We start from the raw sequence: 18,557 nt of genomic DNA on the forward strand, positions 1-18,557 counted from the left end.
CCCATAGCCTTGCAAAACTTTCCATTTCAAGTAAATCTCTCGTCATGATCTCTTCCCAACACCCTTCCAGCCAGAACGCCACAGTGTTAAAATCTTACCACCTTCTGGCTCTTTTGCCAATTACCAGTCTGTCGTTACTGATCTTCCTCAAGTCCCACTATTAAATCTTCTCTCAACCATGAACAGGCTCAGCTTCTTGACTCTCTCCAACCGGTGTTCATCTTTGTAAATCTCCTGATCATCCTCTGTCAAATGTGGGGCACAGAATCAGTGACAATGTTTCAGCTGAGGGTTAACTGGTGATTTACCAGTTCCTTGCATACTACAACACAGAAAGCTGCCTTTCAACCCATTATATCCACATGCCAGCTCCCAGTAGACCAATCCCATTTCCTTGCAATCCTGCAGTTTAATCTCTTCACTGCCCATCAACAACTTTCCTCAAACCACTTACCTAAACTGGGGTAATCTTTAGTAATCAATTGCCCTGCCAGCATGCCTTTGCGACGTGGGTAGAAATTGGAGTACATGGAGGAAAGCCACGTGGTCAGAGAGAATGTGCAAACTCCACACATTGAGCATCCAAGGTCAGGATTGAACCGGTATGTCTGCCGCTGTAAAGTAGCAGCACTAACTGCTGCAATACAACTCAGTGAGTCTGCGTCAAGTCCTTGCTCTTTGTGCCTCCATTTATAAAGCCAAGGACCCCACATGCTTTATCACCTTGAGCTGTTGTTGTAAGTGATCCCAATTTCCCCCATTTCCCAGCACTTCACCATTTCCTTCTCTCAACGACTATGATCTGGCACTTTGCGATATAAAAGCCACTATATAAACAAAACCATCTTTTTTTCTTTTATATACTTTCCTGGCTATGTGGCAACAGGCAACCTCATTCCGATACCACGGAATGAAAGTTGTCGTACGTTGGTACCACATTTTCTTTTCCCAGGTGGGACCTGATATGCATTAGAGATGCAGGGGACACTAGATTTACCCCACACTTAACCCTAGTTTGGATTGTGTGACGTCAATGGGAGGCAAAACCTCAAGCCTTGCACCAACTGAAGAGTGTACAAAATGCCGGGAAATTTAGATGTTGTTGAGGGGAAAACACGCAATGAAAATGAAATACATTTAAGAACAAAGAAAAAATCTTTTATTATTCAAACACTGAGGAATAGGAACTTGCAGTTTCTGATAAACATCACTGACCACAGAGATAATCAGTATGTACAAGTGCAGGTCCACACAGCCTCCCCTCCCCCATTTAGTGCATAGTCAATGTAAACATAAGCCATTCTTTACCCTTGGTGCAATCTGCTTCAGAGTCCTTATTACCCCTCCCCTGCCTCCCACCCATGGTTGTGGCTTTTGTAAATTAAACAATTCTTTAGTGACTTGCAACAGTTTCTTCACACAGAATGATCCCAGCAACAAAGATTAGTAGAAAACACAATCCAAGTAGGTTCCACAAATTAAAACTCTGCTGTGCAAAAACAAAATCCAGGTTTTCGAAAGGCATTATTGCAAGAGATGCTTTTAAATGATGAGCAGTGTTGATTCTTTAATAAGGGAGCTTCCATTTAATTCATATTGGTACCCAGACCCAAAAAGTTAACAAGAGTTATCCTTCATGCAAGTGTCTCTTGGACTTCTCTCAAGTTTTAAACACAGATGTTGGTCTGAGGAAGCTTGTAAAAATATCTCCCAGGAGTGAGACCAATGGTGATGCTGGTGGGGGTGGGGGGGGGGGGTGAGGGGTTCAAGAGGAAACTTCCCCAGAGATAAACAGGTATCTGCAGTCCTCAAGAGAAAGTCACACAGAATCTGTTCCTCGAGTCTTTAAGGACATTGACTAAAATAGACTGGGAAACCAAAATGTAGGCAATCTAGTGTTGCTGGCTGTGAGAGTTACCAAATCCAACATGGATCTTACATGTTTTCTACAGATATCTATTGGATAGAAAGCTTTGGCCAAAGGTCCCCTCACCCTACCCCACCCCTACAGGCTCTGTGTAATTACAGTCTCTCCAATGACTGAGATTGTGTGCCTCATCAGGAGTTATTCTGTACGCCTCTTACTATCCACCCACAACACACTTAATGATGCCGTACAAGGCTGCAAGACTCAGTGACGGGAGATGATCAGCTGACGCACCAAACAGCATTAAGCGTGCAGGTAGACTGCTCCTCGATGCCACGGAACGAGCCTTTTACATCCGAGCACATTGCCAATGCCGGAACTGGTTACAAAATTGCAAATCTCATCATTACACAGGGTCCACTTAGTTCAGGTTTGCACAGCTTCATACCTCACCAACATAATCCAAAAGCTTACTGGATTTTTGTTTCATATCGTTGGACATGGGATATAAGAAATATTCCAGACCAGTTGATGATGCAGGCCATTGCTTTGCGCCTTTTTAAAATGGCTCCTCAGTCAAGAGTTCATTAATTTGACCATTAGTATAATATTCCTGTCAAACCTTTGCCATCCCAGACTTGGGCTGTTAATTCTCAGCTGTTAACTCTGCACTAAATGTCTTCCACCACTGAAAGCTCCTCACCTAAACACGCTAAAATGAGATCCTTTCAATGCCAGGACACTGACACACTACCACTTCGACATTACACAGACGCATTTAACCAAGTTAATTCAAAGAGTGTCTGGCTCACGCTGAAGGCTGCAGGGACAGAGTTAACGGAACATGCTTTCTTCCAGTGGGTATGGACCAGTACACAAAGGCGATGCACATAACCTCATCCACATTAGAAAGGGAAGACAGACCTACCTGAAATATCAGTGCCCTCAGCCCAGTGATGGTGACTAAAATAGATAACCCATGACCTCAGGGCTCATTTTGTACCAGAAACGGCACAGGTGCCACCCAAATGTAGTTCCAGAACTTGTGCAGTATTTTCTCGCCGACCCCCAACTCACTTCGAATTACAGCACATACCTAATGGAAATTCCCTCCCATCACATTCCTTCCACTTATGAAGACAAAAACAGACTGCAGCTCCTGACAACACCACAAGATCACCCCGACCCCATCAATTCATTATAACCTTCTGTGTCCAACAACACACCTAACACCTTTCAGTTTGCTATGTTCAAAAGGGACACTGAGCACAGAACAAAAGTAGAAAGTGACATAGCTCCCTGACCCATCAGGGTTAGACAATACCACACTGAAACGTGTTAAGAAACGTTTAAAAAAAATATTCTGAATGATATTCACAACTTTAATTCCTATTAGTTGGAGATGACTTTAAGCAACGTTAAAATACTCTGGGACAATTTGTCTTCAACATCACAAAATAATACTCGAAACAGACCATGACAAAACTCTCATCATTTCACCACTGAAGAGCTTTTGCAATGCCATGTCATTCCCAAGGTCAAATACTGTTAGGGTCAGCGCACAGCAACTTTGCAGCTGGCTTTTCCTGTAGTGGCTGCTCAATGTACACGATGCAAACTCTGCAGTATTTTCTTTTAAAAAAATATCCATAATGGATGAAGAAATTTTAAATAAAATGCTTGTCTGGTGTCAGGTAACAGTTAAGTATTCAGTTCACAACTTAAGTCACTTATATCCCATAATAAAAATTGCCCTAAGCCTTAGGTTTAGGGTATAAATGCTTAAGGTGATATCATCAGTTTCAAGACCATTGCAGGTGGCAATACAATGAATTGGTTCAGACGCGAGACAAGTGGCATTGAGATGCAGCAGTTAAGGTTCGATTCTGACCTCAGGTGCTGCCTGTGTGGAGTCTGCATGTTCTCCATGATGGCTTGGGCTTCCTCCCACCTCTGAAAGAAGTGCTGGTGGGTTAATTGGTCGCTGTAAACCACCCCTTAGTGCAGGCTAATGGCCAAAAGGAATCAAGGGGGAGTTGACAGGCCATGTGTAAGAGTGAGTTGCAGGGATACAATAGTAGAGGGGAACAGAACTAATGGGGTTGCTCCCCAGGAGTCAGCATGGACCCAATGGGCCAAATGGCTTTATTCTATGTCCTTATAAGATAAGCAAGCCAAAGGTCAAGTCTCACCAGAGCAAGTTGTGCAACTGAATCCAATAAATAACTTGGGATTGGAGCCATAGGAGGAAAAAATGTCACTGTTTCTAGAGTCTACAGGGCGTGCCTGGGTACTGGATTTGATCTTCATCAAAGACTGTGCTGCCGTAGCCAACGTATCTATCTGGTTGAAGACAATTCAGATTCTCTTAGCACTGCATATTTGGAAAAATCTAGCAAATAAACACCTTGAGACGGCCGTCAAAGACGCACGTACAGTTGCCACAGTGGCTTCTTAGGTGCTAAAGGGACGAGGCTCCCAGAAAACAAGTGTGTTATGGAGTTCCTCGACGTCCACGAGCTGGAAGCCTTTTATCACCCAGACAACCTGCACCGCCCTTTTCTATTCCAAGCACAAAATTTTAAATATCAAATTACCTCCTTAATCAAAATACTGGCCCTGTGTTCACGGTACGAAGAAGTGAAAATTTTAAAAAAACTGCAGGTGCTGGAAAGCTCAAACAAAATGATGCTGGAAATACTCAGCAGGTCAGGCTGCAGCTGTGGGGGGAGAAACAGAGTCAACGTTTCAGATCTGAGACTCTTCGTCAGAAGTGGAAAAGGCAAAAGAAGCTGCAGGGAGGGTGCGGAAAGAGAGATGTCTCTGATAGGGTAAAGCATGGGGAGAGGCTGTAAACAACGATATCCAGTCAATGAGTGAATGGGAGCAGTTAGAGATGTGGTCAACTCTGTATTGGAGAAACCAAGTGCAGATATCTTTATTAGTCATGTGTACATCAAAACACACAGTGAAATGCATCTTTTGCGTAGAGTGTTCTGGGGGCAGCCCGCAAGTGTCGCCACCACAGCATGCCCACAACTTCCTAACCCGTACATCTTTGGGATGTGGGAGGAAACTGGAGCACCCGGAGGAAACCCACGCAGACACAGGGAGAACATACAAACTCCTTACAGACAGTGGCGGGAATTGAACCCGGGTCGCTGGCGCTGATTGGGTGCTCGTTTGGCGGAGCACGTACTTCAGTCCACAGGGGCGACTCCGAGCTTGCCCTTTCCCTGCCACCTTAATTCTCTGTCTCATTCCCACTCTGATCTGTTGGTCTGTGACCTCCTGTACCAATACAATGAGGCTCAACACAAGCTCGAGGAACGGCACCTCATCTTTCACCTGGGCACACTGCAGCCTTATGTGCCCTAAATTGAATTCTACAACTCTGTATCAGTCATCCATCCGTGATATTAGCTCTGGTATTTTTCCCCCTCTCTGAGACTGGACGACACACCCAGCCTGACCTGCCAGGCATGTCTGCCAGCTCTGCATTTCTCAACTGCTACATTCTTTTGTCAATGTTCTCACTCTATAACTACTCCCATTCACTCACTGGCCAGATAACCTTGTTCACAGCTTATCCCCATGGTCACCCTGGTTTTGTCCTACCAGAGACATCCCTCCCTCCTCGACCCCCGTCTAACAAGCTTCTTTTATCTCCCATTCAATCCTAAGGGGCACACTGACTCTGTTTCTCTTCCCACAGATGTGACCTGGCCTGCTGAGCACTTTGTTTTTGGATCACAGTAGATATGGGTGCCAGGGAACTTCCTGACCACCCACTGTTGGGATCCGTACAACTACAGGATGAAGTGCAGCAGAATTCAAACGGGCAAACTCTGATCTGCAGAACCCAGCAGCCTCTCCGACACCAGGCACACATTTCCTTCATGAATGAAAGATGGACAAACTTCCAGAGAATGAGTGCACTGGTGGGTCCAGTTAACACAATGTGTGAATGGAAGTTAAGGACACGTTATGAACATCCTTTTATGCTCATTAGACAGGGATGGGTCCGGGTTCCATCTTGGTGTAGAAAATACTTTCTGTACTGTCCTGGCTTTTGACCGTGATGTGGCTTTTGTGAGTGACTCTCACAAGGGCATGTCTAAAAACCTCAAGGTTCTAGAGAATTTTTGTAAAGACTGGCCTTGAGACGAATCTCAACAAGACTGCCAGATTTTTTATGACTTTTAAAAACAGAACCTTTGTTTTTAACTCTATCAATAACTGGCTGTTTAACAAAGGGAAGATAAGTTTTATTAACCCTGGGAAATGGGAAATGTCCCTTGGTGTGAGGATCGACCCATCGATGTTAGTTCTAGTAACGAGTGGAGTGGTAAACTCAAGGGGTGGGGTAAAAAATCTTTTTAGGGCAAGTCTTAAAGCCTACCCAGAAAGTGGAACCTATGTCATCCCTCGATTTTACTACTCCGATTTTAAATAAAGCCTCACAAAACATTTTAGTCAAGCTTGACAAAATGTTCAGAGGCTTCATTGAAGACTACCTACACCTCCCCAAGAGCGTGAACAATGGATTGTTCTCTGCCTAGGGAAGCAGTAGAGGCTACCTCGTTAAATAAATTTAAGACAGATTTTTGCACTGTAGGGGAATTAAGGGTTATGGGGAAAAGGCAGGTAGGTGGATCTAAGTCCATGGCCAGATCAGCCATGATCTTGAATGGTGGAACAGGCTCGACAGGCCAGATGGCCGACTCCTGCTCCTATTTCTTATGTTCTTGTGCCTTACTCTAGAATTAGGGACAGTGGTCTATCAGTCCCCAAACTGGAAACTCAGATCCCCCTATTATTAGGAAATACATCAATTTAAAAAAAAATTAGCTGACAGTGTGGTAGGTCTGAGTTTCCAGTTTGTGGATATCGACATGGATGAGGTTACACATAAATATAAGAAACTCAATTGTCTCAACACCACGAGCTTTTTAGATGACATTGTTAGGGGCGAAGGCAGCAGGGTTGAGGTCGGTGTAGGTAGAACAACTGGAGGGATATTGAGTTCGAGCACTGGAGCAGGCTGGGTCATTATAGGAATGAACCTCAATCCCATAGCTGGATAAGGGGTTTTACAGTCAGAGCATATCACAGCCCTGCTCCTGCGGTCAAACCCACATCCTGTAAGGAGTACACTGGTGAAGGCCAGATATAGTATGAATAAAGTTTGTCAGAGAGGTGGGTTGGCTAATGAGAATGTGAGGCACGTTTCTGGGATGTACCTAAGCTGTTAAACTGCCTCGGATACATCAACATAGTAAGGTTTTAGACACTATGTTGTGGAGGTTCCGCGGCAGGTTTTACTGTCTTTAAAGAAGAGATTTTTAGATCAAGTTGGACACACCTGGGTCCCTGATGCTGCTTTCGTCAAAGGTGCAAAAGCAGCAGTTGTGGACGTTTCAATCCGCCTTGAAAACAACTCCGGGTCCATTGGCTCTGCTCTTATCGAGAAATCCAATAAATATCGTCATCTGGAGTCCATTGTCAAGGACAATTTAGAAGTTACCACGGTTGTCTTTTTTGGTTTTATCATCGGTGCCAAGGGAACGTGATTCACAAAGAACTCTGAACTCCTGGATTTTTTTACACATCAAGAATTACAAGACTTTTATCTCATGGACTACATTTGCTGCATTGCAAGGTACCGTCAATATTTTTAGATTTTTTTTATGGACTCTTAACTTTTACCTTGTTTAGGTTACATATTTGGGTTTATTTTTTGCGGTGCAGTAGCCCTGGAGGTACCATCATGGCTAGCACAGAAGCAGCCACCCTATACCTTTGTGCACAGATCCCAGTGTACACGGGAAGCTAAAACCCTGGCTGTGCCACATTTACAAACGCGGGTGAGAATTTCACGGCGATGTGGCTAACAAAGTTTCGGTGCAAATCCCTAGGTAGTGAAGTGGAATACAAATGGTGCAAACTACAAGAAACTTTACCTTGTACTACACTCAGGAGGGAAAGTGCAGCAGACAGGCCAGAAATGAGCCAACCTGTAGTTTGTCTTGTGAATCACACAGCCAGCCGACTTGGCAAAATAAACTGTTCCTTTATCATGGGTCCACTGAAGCCTTAGAACTCCTTTCCTTCAGCACCATGAGCAAACCTTCATCACAAGGGCTCTGGTGGTTCAAGGGGGCACCGAATTATGACTTTTACAAGGGCGATCGAGGATGGTATTAAATTCTGGCTTTGCTGGTGACGCCCTCATCCCCGCTAAAGAATTCAAGAAGAACCAAGTTCCCATATATCACAGAGCACAACATAGGGTTAACTTCCTGGAGCAACAAACAATCTGCTGGAGGGACTCAGCGGGTCAAGCAGCACCTGTGGGAGGAGAGGAATTGTTAACGTTGCCGGTCCTGATGCAGGGCTTTGACCCCGAAACGTCGACAATTCCTTTCCTCCCACAGGCGCTGCTCCACTCACCGAGTTCCTCCAGCATATTGCACGCTGCTCCAGATCCCAGCATCCGCAGTCTCTGGTGTCTCCATTTAACTTCCCAAACTGTAAACACACGTGACTGAAAATTAATAAATTTAAGTGGATATCAAGGGCTTTGCAATAAAAAAAAAGCTCTTTGAAAACTGCCCAAGGACTGGAATGATCCTATACATCAGTGACTGTCTAACAAACTTGCGTCCTACCCAGATATTCCCACAGCCTCTGCAGAAGCAGTGTTCCTCCCACCTATCACTTTCCCCACTGAGTGTCTGGTTAATGTTTCAGGTGTACTCTAACTATAACCCTCCTTTGCCGACAAGGTTACAAGAGGATAATGCAACATCCAGAACCAAAACCTGGAAAAAGACCGCATGAAGAAATTGGCTCTCCCTCCCACATCCTCCATTCCCTTCCACGCCTTCCCAACCCACAGGCTCACACAGCAGGAGTCGCCGGAGAACTCGGGAAGCCTTAATGCCCTGCGGAGATGAAATGCAAATCCTCTGGAGCGAGGACAGCCCGACTGGGGCCAGTCCAGGGGCAGAGTCTGCACCAGGCCAGTGTCTGAAGTTCTACAGAGGACGTCAACAGCAGCAGAGAGAGACTGATAATTTTACGTCACATTTGGCTGCATCAGTGACTGCAGCTCAAGAGTCTCAAACCAACAGCAGGTAAGTAGCTTGACCATCGCTATAAAGACAGCAAATGGAACTGTGCTCCTTACCTCTGATCCCAGATTGGTTCTGTGTTGTGTTCCTTTTTAAAAGACCATTCCAAAAGTATTAGTAATTCCAACATTTAACTTTTTTTTAAAATAATTTTAGAGAAGGAAGGTCCAGAAGGGACAGAGAAACTTTTGTCCAAAACAATGCCTTAATTTTATTATATTGGACAAAGGAGTTGTTTTTGATTTTTTTGTTGGAAGTGTAGACCCTCTTTTCACTTTGCACAACCATTCTGGTGTTGGACTGCTGACAGGTGCCACTGGGCAGTTGGAATGAAGTGTGGGGAGCATGGGGGAAGTTGCAGGGTGATCAGGAGGGCTGAGACCAGGAGTGTGATGTTGCTTTCCTCTTAGTATTACAGGCCTTCAATGATTTACTGGGCACCAAACAGCTGAAAGAACAGGCAAAACATGTCAGGCCTCTTAATAGACCACTGACAATCCATACACATCCATGGATATCTGCAAGGAGGAGGGGCAGATTGATGTGTAGCGGAAGACGTTCACTTTATGGTTTGAAGATTTCAGCGTGGAGAGACCAGAACTATTTTTTGTTGGACAGGGGTGTTATATGGAAGCCAGGGAGGTGGGCGGAGTTGAGATGTGGGCAGCCATGAATCGAAGGGCTGATGTGCCAGCAGCTGTGCTCCCAGATGTGGAGTGACCGGCAATGCACCTGCGGCATCCCCACCCCCCTGACATTCACTGGAGGAATTCCACCCCAGCGGCACCGGCTGCCTAGTTACGCACACAGTCGACAGGCCGGTTGCCGAGGGACGACGTTGGCAGGCAGCAGCAGGCTGGGGCAACGAGCCCAGCCGCTTGCTGTCTGCCTTCAACACTCGCGAAGTGACGTAATGGCTCAAGAAATGGCCGAGGGTCTGCGACGTGAGCCATGCAGAATTAACCATTTCAGGACTGCATTACTTAACCCCACGTGCACCAGCAGACCCTAAGTTACCAGCCCTAGCTCCTCCGCAATGGTCCTGTCATTCCTCTGCTCACTGCTCCTTCTTCTCCTCTCCCTCCATTCGCTGCTGCTAGACGGTGTTGCCTGACACCATCACACCCACACTGCCTTGCCCATACACAAGTACAAAATAAAAACGCTGACAGAGAATGACACGGGGGATTTAAGAAAGTACTAAATTCTTTACAGCGCTTTTCCAGCCTCCTCCAACCCTCTCGGGACGGTCACGCACTCTCACGAGTTCGAACGCGGCTAGGTCCAAGCAACGCAGGGCAAGCAGGGAGCTGACAAACGGCTCAGAGACCATCTCCTTCCCCGCGGCCAAGGGCCACAGTTGCGACTGAGGGCCCTCCCGCACCCCCTCTTCCTTCCATTAATGCCTGGGAATACCACGAACATTCAAAAAGTTCCAAGAACCGACAAAAAAACGTAGACAAAAACGAATAAAAATGTGAACTCGTGTCCAGATTCAAATCGGCATTAGACCCAAACAGCTTCTGTCCAGTGCCGTGCGCGCACGTGTTCAGGGCCAGCAGTCCTGGCTTGCACGGGGTTGAATGACCCCCCTCTCCCCCAATCTGTGGTAGGGGGTCCATCCGCGAGTGTCAGGAAGCATCGCTCACACAGGACAGCAGGAAGCGATCTGCTGCACCTTGCCCAAGTCCGCAAGGAGCTGTTTCATCCGGTTCTTGAGCTGAGGCAGACGCGCCAAAGGATCAGGGGGTTCCAGCTCACCAGAGTAGTCCAGCCAGCTTTCCAAAACTAAGGGGTCAAACAGAGGAGACGGAATTACTCACAAGTCTTTCACCTGCCTACAGCTTATTCCCTGGTTTCACCTACGCTCTCACAAAGCTCTCTCCGACAGTACCATTCGAACCTGCCACTGATCTCGAAGGATAACACTGTGGCCTCAGCTTCTCACAGACGGGGACAGACAGGGGTACTAAAGGTGACTGGCAAACGCAGCCCATGCAACAAAGAAATAGGAGCAGTAGTAGGCCACTCGGCCCCTCAAGACTGCCCCAGGATCACTGTCCCCAAGCCCCATCTCCTATATCCATTCTTCATTGGAAGCATCCAATTAGCTCTATCACTGTCTCCCCTCAGGAGATAGCTCTATGGAGCTCTCAGGACACCTCCTCTCATTGTTTGGCTGCACAGCTCTCCCCGGCCCTGGGATTTCCTTATGGAAACTCAACTGAGAGTGGAAGGACATAGAACAGTACAGCACAGGAACAGGCCCTTCGGCCCACAATGTCTGTGCTGAACACGATGCCGAATTAAACTAATTCTATTCTGACTGTATATGACCCACATCCCTCCATTCCCTGCATATGTTTAACAGTCACTTAAACGCCACTATTGCATCTGCTGCCACCACTCCCATCGGCAGCCCGTTCCCGACACCCACCACTCTCTGTGTAAAATAAAAACTTGCCCTGCACATCTCTTTTGAATTTACCCCCTCTCACCTTAAATGCATGTCCTCTAGTATTTGACATTTCTACCCTGGGATAAAGGTTCTGACTGTCTACCCCATCTATGCCTCCCATAGTCTTATAAACTTCTATCAGGTCTCCCCTCAGCCTCCGATGCTCCAGAGACAACAACCCAAGTTTGCCCAACCTCTCCTCATGGCCTCTAATCCAGGCAGCGCCCTGGTGAACCAGGACAGCAGCTTCCAACAAATCCAGCAGGAGGTGATGAGGGTGACCAGAGGATCCAGGTGGAACAGGTGCAGTGCCCCACCACATTACAGTGCCTTGCAGCTGACCCACTTGTCCCAGCCTGGCCAATGCCAGCGTTCACGGGCAAGTTCTCCACACGGAGCGGTGGGTGATTCGTTGCTGGACGGATGAACAGTTCCCAGCACAGCAGCACTAAGGGCAGGGCTTTGCACCAGGTCCCCAGCAGAGCAGCAGTGTCAGAAATGCATCTCTCCATTTATAAAGCCATAATGACCCCTTTGAGCAATGATTCCATTAGTGCTCTTATTCCTGGAGGCATATCCTGACCATCCAGGTCCCAGTGCATACTGCTGCTGGAGGGAAAGATGAATAGACAGATTGCTAAGATGTTAAGGGAATCAATAGATATGAAGTTAGTGCAGGAAAGTGGCACAGAGCCAAATTATCAGCAGTCACAAGGGATCAAGCAGTCTACTCCTGCTTCTGTTAAGCAACTACAACTTCCTGCAGTAAATTGGAGCAGGAAGAGTATCGATTTGGGGATTACTCTTGGACTATACACAGCTCCAACTGTTGCAACTTGCAAGTGTGCAGCTGAATGCCGTACAGAGCTGAAATGGACATTGATATCTTCCTCAGTGACTACTAACACTTGGTCTTAAAGTTCACCTACAGGAACAAGTAAGCCAGACACCTGAAAAGTGCTGTGATCTCAGAGCAAGAGAAGCGAGAGGAAAATGAAATTAATACTGATGACGTCGAAGCAAAAAAAAAACCAAATGTAGTTTAAGGGTAAACACAATACAGTTAGAAATAAAACCAACAGCCAATTCAGGACAAACTTCTTTAAGCAGAGGGTTGTCAGAATGTGGAACTTGCTGTCGATGAATGTTTAAGACCAGTATCCCTGGGTGAATCACAAAATGTCAGTAAATTTTAAGTGGAAGCTCAGCTACATAGGAGATGTTATGGCTGGAGACCAAAAGCAGAGAGGAAGAGGGGGCTGTGAGGTTTAAGGGGGAAATTCTAGAGCGTTCAGCCTTGGCAGCTAAAGTGTGAACGAGAGTTGTACAGCACAAAATGGGCCCATGACGCTCATCCATGCCTGCATCAGGCCTGTATCCCTTCACTCCTTTCCCATCCAAGTACCTTTTGGACATTGTAATTGCATTTGCCTCTACCACTTCTTCTGGCAGCTCGTTACGAACAACCGTCACTCCCAGTGTGAAATCTCCCTCAGACCTCCTTTACATTTCACTACGACGCTGGAGGAACTCAGCAGGCCAGGCAGCATCCGTGGGGAAAAGCAGGAGGTCGACGTTTCGGGTCAGGACCCTTCTTCAGGACTGAAGATAGGAAAAGGGGAGGTCCTCTGGACATTGTCCGTAACAACTTGCTGTGTATCATTTCCCACTCATCCTCCAATTGCCCTTTTTGCCAATTACCACACTCCTTCCAGTCACTGACCCTCCTGTCATTGGTAACGACCTCTCCTCATACTCCAAAGGAGCACTAATTTATATAGTCGAATAGAAGAGTCATAGGACAGGGAGTTGACATTCAGACCCTTGTACCACTGACAGGGTACAGCACCATCGATCTTCTGGTACCCCTCACTGGAGTAACAACAAACAGAAATTGATGCCCAGCCACACGTGGGGAGATACGAGGGCTATGATACAAAGTTTGGCCATTGAGGGAGGTATAAGGAAGCTTCCTGAAGGAGCAGAGAGATAGAGAGGCTGACAGGTTAAGAGAGGGAGTTCCAGACTTTGGGGGGACGTCAACAACTGAAGCTCAGCTGATGATTCTGTTCGGGATGTGTATGAACTTTGGAGGGTTATAGAAGACCTCTGAGATGGGGAGGGGCATGAAGAGGGATCCACCACAGCACAGTTCCTCTGAACATTTCCATCAAGTCTCCCCATAAACTGTTGTGTGGAGAACACTGGCAGATGCCCCAGTTGAAACCCCCTCTTCCCTGTCCTCCAAGACCTCAATGTGTCTTTAAGGCCCAGTATCAGGCACTTCTGCAGAGGTTTTTCCCACTCGATATGTCCATTTAAAAAGCCATGGATCCTGAAGGGATCATTATTTTAAATCAGCCATTCAATAGAACACAAGAAAATAAGAGGAAGAGTAGGCCACTCGGCCCCTCGAGCCCACCCCACTGTTCAATATAATCATGGCTGATCTATCCCAGGCTTCAACTCATCTTCTGTGCCTGCTCCCCATAGCCGTTGATTCCCCATCATTCAGAAATTTAACCACATTCATTTCCACTTAACCACAACTAGAGTCATACAGCATGGAAACAGGCCCTTAGCCCAACTGGTCCATGCCGACCAAGATGCCCATCCAAGCTAGTCCCATTTGCCCGTGTTTGGCCCATATCCCTCTAAACCTTTCCTACGTATGTACCTGTCCAACTGTCATTTGAACATTGTTGTTGTACCTGCCTCAGCCATTTCATTCCACATACGCACCTGAGGATTCCAGGCACCTACTACTTTGTTTAAAACAAAAGTTGCCCCTCAAGTTCTTATGAAACTTTTCTCCTCTCACCTTAAACCTATGTCCTCTAGTTCTTGATTCCTCAGCCCTGGGAAAAAGACTGTGTGCACTCACCCTATATATGCCCCTCATGGTCTTATACGCCCCTATAAGATCACCTCTGAGTCTCCAACGCTCCGAGGAATAAAGTCCTAGCCTGTCTAACCTCTCCCTATAGCTCAGTCCCTCAAGTTCTGGCAACATCCTTGTAAATCATTTCTGCACTCTTCTAAGCTCTCGGGGGCAAAGAATTCCAAAGATTCACCACCTTCCGCAAGAAGAAATTTCGACATACCTTGGGTTTAAGTGACCAGCCCCTTCTCTTGTAATTATGTCTCCTTGTTTGAGACTTTCCCGCAAGTGAAAACATCTCGATATCTACCCTGTTACGCTCAGTTAGGATCTCGTCCCATCTCATGCACTGGCACTGTGGGAAGGGAAATATCAGGGGAATCCTTTCACCTGCCCCGTGTGTTAATTCCCCATTGCTGGTGGGGAGAGTTCGGCCTCACTGCCGGCTCTCCCACCCATGTCGAACAAACTACGACAGACAAACCCCCACCGCTCACCGTCCAGCTCCCTCTCGATGAAGTCCATCCGGTGGCAGACTTCGTCCTGCAACGACTCGACGTGCGCCAGCAGGTTGACCTGCCACTGCAGCTGGGGGTCGCCGGCTCCCCCTTCCTCGGTCTCCTTCGGCCCACGGTTCTCCTTCTTGTCCTGTGCTTCGGCTGCTGAGCCACTGCCGTGGACCTGAGAGGAGGCAGAGAGATTGGTTAAAGTGATAATCCTGTGGGGTTCATAGAACAGTACAGCACAGGAACAGACCCTTCAGCCCACAATGTTGCGCCGAACTAATTAAACACATTCCTTTTGCCTACACAATGTCCACATCCCTCCATTCCCTGCACATTCACGTGCCTTTTCAAGAACCTTTTAAATGCCTCTATCGTATCTGCCTCCACTATCACCTGGCAGCACATTCCAGGCACCCCACTCTCTATGTATAAAAACTTGCCCCACACATCTCCGTTGAACTTACCCCCTTTCACCTTAAATGCATGTCCTCGAGTATTAGACATTACAACCCTGGGAGAAAGATACCTGCTGTCGACTCTGTCTATCCCTCTCATAACATATTGGGGTTGAGTACAAGGATGAGCAACACTGGGAAGGGAGGGGAAGGATGTGACTCCCTATTTCCTTTCTCCTCTTCAACCTGCTGTCCAGATCTTGTGGGACAATCCACAGGCAGAGAGATACAGCACGGAAACAGGCCCTTTAGCCCACCGAGTCCGTACTGACCAATAAGCATCAATTTACACTAATCCTACATTAATCCCATTTACATTCCTTCCCACATTCCCATCAACTCCCGCCAGATTCTCCCACTCAGCTGCACACTAGAGGTAATTTACAGTGGCCAATTAACCTGCCAACCTGCACGTTTTTGGGATGAGGGAGGAAACCAGACTACCCGAGGGAAACCCACAAGGTCACAGGGAGGACATGCAAACTCCACGTGGACAGCAGAGGTCAGGATTGAACCCAGGTTTCTGGCGCAGTGAGCCAGCAGCTCCACTGTGCCACTCTACAAACCTCCAGTACATAGACCCCAAGCACAAAACTTTGGTTAGGCCACATTTGGAGTATTGTGTGCAGTTCTGGTCTCCGCACTACAGGAAGAAAGTCGAGGCTTTGGAGAGGGTGCAGAAGAAGTTCACCAGTATGTTGCCTGGAGTGTATTAGCTGCAAGGAGAAGTTGGACAAACTTGGGATTCTTTCCTCTGGAGGTTGAGGGGAGACCTGATTCAAGTTTATAAAAGTTATGAGAGCTACAGAGTACATAGTCAGAGCCCTTTTCCCCCCAGGGTGGAAATGTCAAATACCAGAGGACACAGGTTTAGGGGTTGGATAAGTTTGAAGGAGACTTGCAAGGCAAGTTTTGTTTACACAAAGGGTGTTCGATTCACGGAACCTGCTGCCAAAGGAGGTGGTGGAAGCAGATATGATAGCAACACGCAAGGGGTATTGAGAGAGGCACGTGAACAGGCAGGGAATGGAGGGGATGCAGGTCACGTGAAGGTAGGTGGGATTAGTTTAATTTGACATCATGGTCAATGCAGACATGGTGGGCCAAAGGGCCTGTTCCTGCGCTGTACTGTTCTATGTTGTTGTTTCATCCGAGAGGAAACCCATGCGGTGTCTGGTGTTTGCACGTTCTCCCTGTGAAGGCATGATTCCCTCAGGTGCTCCAGTTTCCTCCCACATCCCAGAGACAAGTTGGTTGGAGGGTTAATTGGCCACTGTAAACTGCCCCCAATGGTGGTTAGAGAATCAGGGGGTACTAATGGGCACAATAGGTTACCGGATAATAATGGGGGAATGGGATTCAGCCAAGAGCCAGCATAGAGTCAATGGGCCAAGTGGCCTCTTATGAGAAATATGAGAAAATAAAAATCCTTTTCAAAATTGCTCCTTCACTGTCCATAGTATATCAGCATCTTGCGAATGGAATACAAGGGTTCAAAGCTGCTTTACCCAACTGAACTGTTAACCTCTAACCATTTCAAGGCTCCAGCACTCAGATGTGAGTGAATACTTTGCAAGGGGGCAAGTATAATTACTGCTGAGCAACCTCACTGGCACTGAAAGTTTTACATTTTAAAAAGGTGTGGAACTTCAATCCTTCAGAATGCAATTAGCTATGGAGATAAATAGTAATTTTTGCTTAAACACACTCTGTCTCATCGTTCTCTTAATCCGATCTTTATTTCACTTTCTGTGCATGGTTTAACTCTCATTTATACTTCCTCTCTTCACGTCTCAATGAGGAATCTTCAGTTTGACTGGTTAATGAGCACCACTGCTGTTTTCCCTGTTCACACATGCCACTAACCCTTGAACAGAACTTGGCTTTGGACTGGTTGATAAGCAATACAAAAGTCCAAGAAAACTGTGTAGACAACCTTCAGCATCCTGACCTTGGAGTGCTACTGCAGCATATCGGGCCAATAACTTCTTATGTGGTCCGATACCAAGTTTCTTTTTTAAATTACACTCCTGAGAGATGCCAGGAGCAATTTGCTGCATTTAAAAGTGTGATACGGGTGCAAGTTGTCACTATCCCCGAGGTCAGCCAACACAGCCGAGGGCAGGAGTCAACTCAGCGACTTCTGTACAAGGAGGTGACGCCTGTATGGATTTCCTGCATCAAAGATGACAGGGAACCCATTCAATATCAATTTGGAACAAGGCCAAACTGGAGGTGGAGGTGGGGGGGGGGGGGGGGGGGGGGGGGTGCGAAAAAAAGTGTAAAGTTAAACAGCGTCTTCCACAGCCTCAGAATGAACTCTGTAGCCAATGAGATGCGTATGGTGACCAAGTCAATGCAAGAAATGAGGCACCAAATTTCTGTACAGCATGACTTCTCAAACAGGAATCTGAAGATTACCACATTATGCTTCCCTGGTTTCTGATGGGCCAACGCCAAATTTATTGTCACATGCACAAGTACATGTATGCACAGGTGCAATGAAAAATTTAACTGCAGCATCACAGGCACATAGCATCAGATACCCAACATTCACAAGAAAAACATAAATTATGCACAATTTTTACAAGAAAGAACACAATCAGACCAAAAACAAAGTCCATTGTAGTGCAAAGTGGTCACAGTGTTGTTATACTGAGGTAGTGATTAGGGTTGTGCAGGTTGGTTCAAGAACTGAATGGTTGAAGGGAAGTAGCTGTTCCTGAACCTGGTGGTGTGGGACTTCAGGCTTCTGTACCTCCTGCCTAATGGTAGCTATGAGAAGATGGCATGGCCCGGATACTGTGTATATGGCCAATAAACTCGATTTTGATTCTGAAATCAATTGGAAATTGCTGAAATTCACTGAATTTGCAATGCCAAATTTATTATCCAACTTAAAAAAATTAAAAAGGATTGCAAAGATGTTTTGTTAGCTGCTCAACCCCTTGATGTGGTCCACAATCTGGCACTTAAGTATTTGTTGATAAAAAACAAAGCCTAATTCTGTGTGCCTGCAGTCAACGTAGTTGCTGAACTGTAGTCAATATTTTGTTTGCAACAGATGCTTTGTTATTAGAATCTCCGGCTTCTGCTAATCTCCTGATGTGAGAGGTTGCAGGAGCTACTCATGCAGAACAAATTGCAGATTTGTTGCCTCAAACCGATTGGCGAATCTCTTACTTGATGTAAAAGACACTTGCATCTTGTCTGATTCGATCACCGTCTGTGTGTTCACTGACCCACAGTAGCTC

The 18,557-nt window shown here is 46.5% G+C and overlaps 1 protein-coding gene across 5 annotated transcripts in view; it reads right to left on the bottom strand.

The window, feature by feature from the left end:
* Positions 1-1,136: 1,136 nt before the first annotated feature.
* The window catches only part of phf20b (PHD finger protein 20, b), an 85,472-nt gene continuing 68,051 nt past the window's right edge, over positions 1,137-18,557 (bottom strand). For all 5 annotated transcript variants that reach the window (XM_052031031.1, XM_052031028.1, XM_052031033.1 and 2 more), the window contains 2 exons: positions 14,840-15,023; positions 1,137-10,791 (listed from right to left, as the gene is read on the bottom strand). In XM_052031031.1, the coding sequence (XP_051886991.1) occupies positions 10,649-10,791; positions 14,840-15,023 (327 nt within the window). In that variant the 3' untranslated portion in view covers positions 1,137-10,648. The remainder of the gene's footprint in view (positions 10,792-14,839; positions 15,024-18,557) is intronic.

The sequence above is a fragment of the Pristis pectinata genome, chromosome 16 (genome assembly GCF_009764475.1).
Source record: "Pristis pectinata isolate sPriPec2 chromosome 16, sPriPec2.1.pri, whole genome shotgun sequence".
Classification (NCBI taxonomy): Eukaryota; Metazoa; Chordata; class Chondrichthyes; order Rhinopristiformes; family Pristidae; genus Pristis; species Pristis pectinata.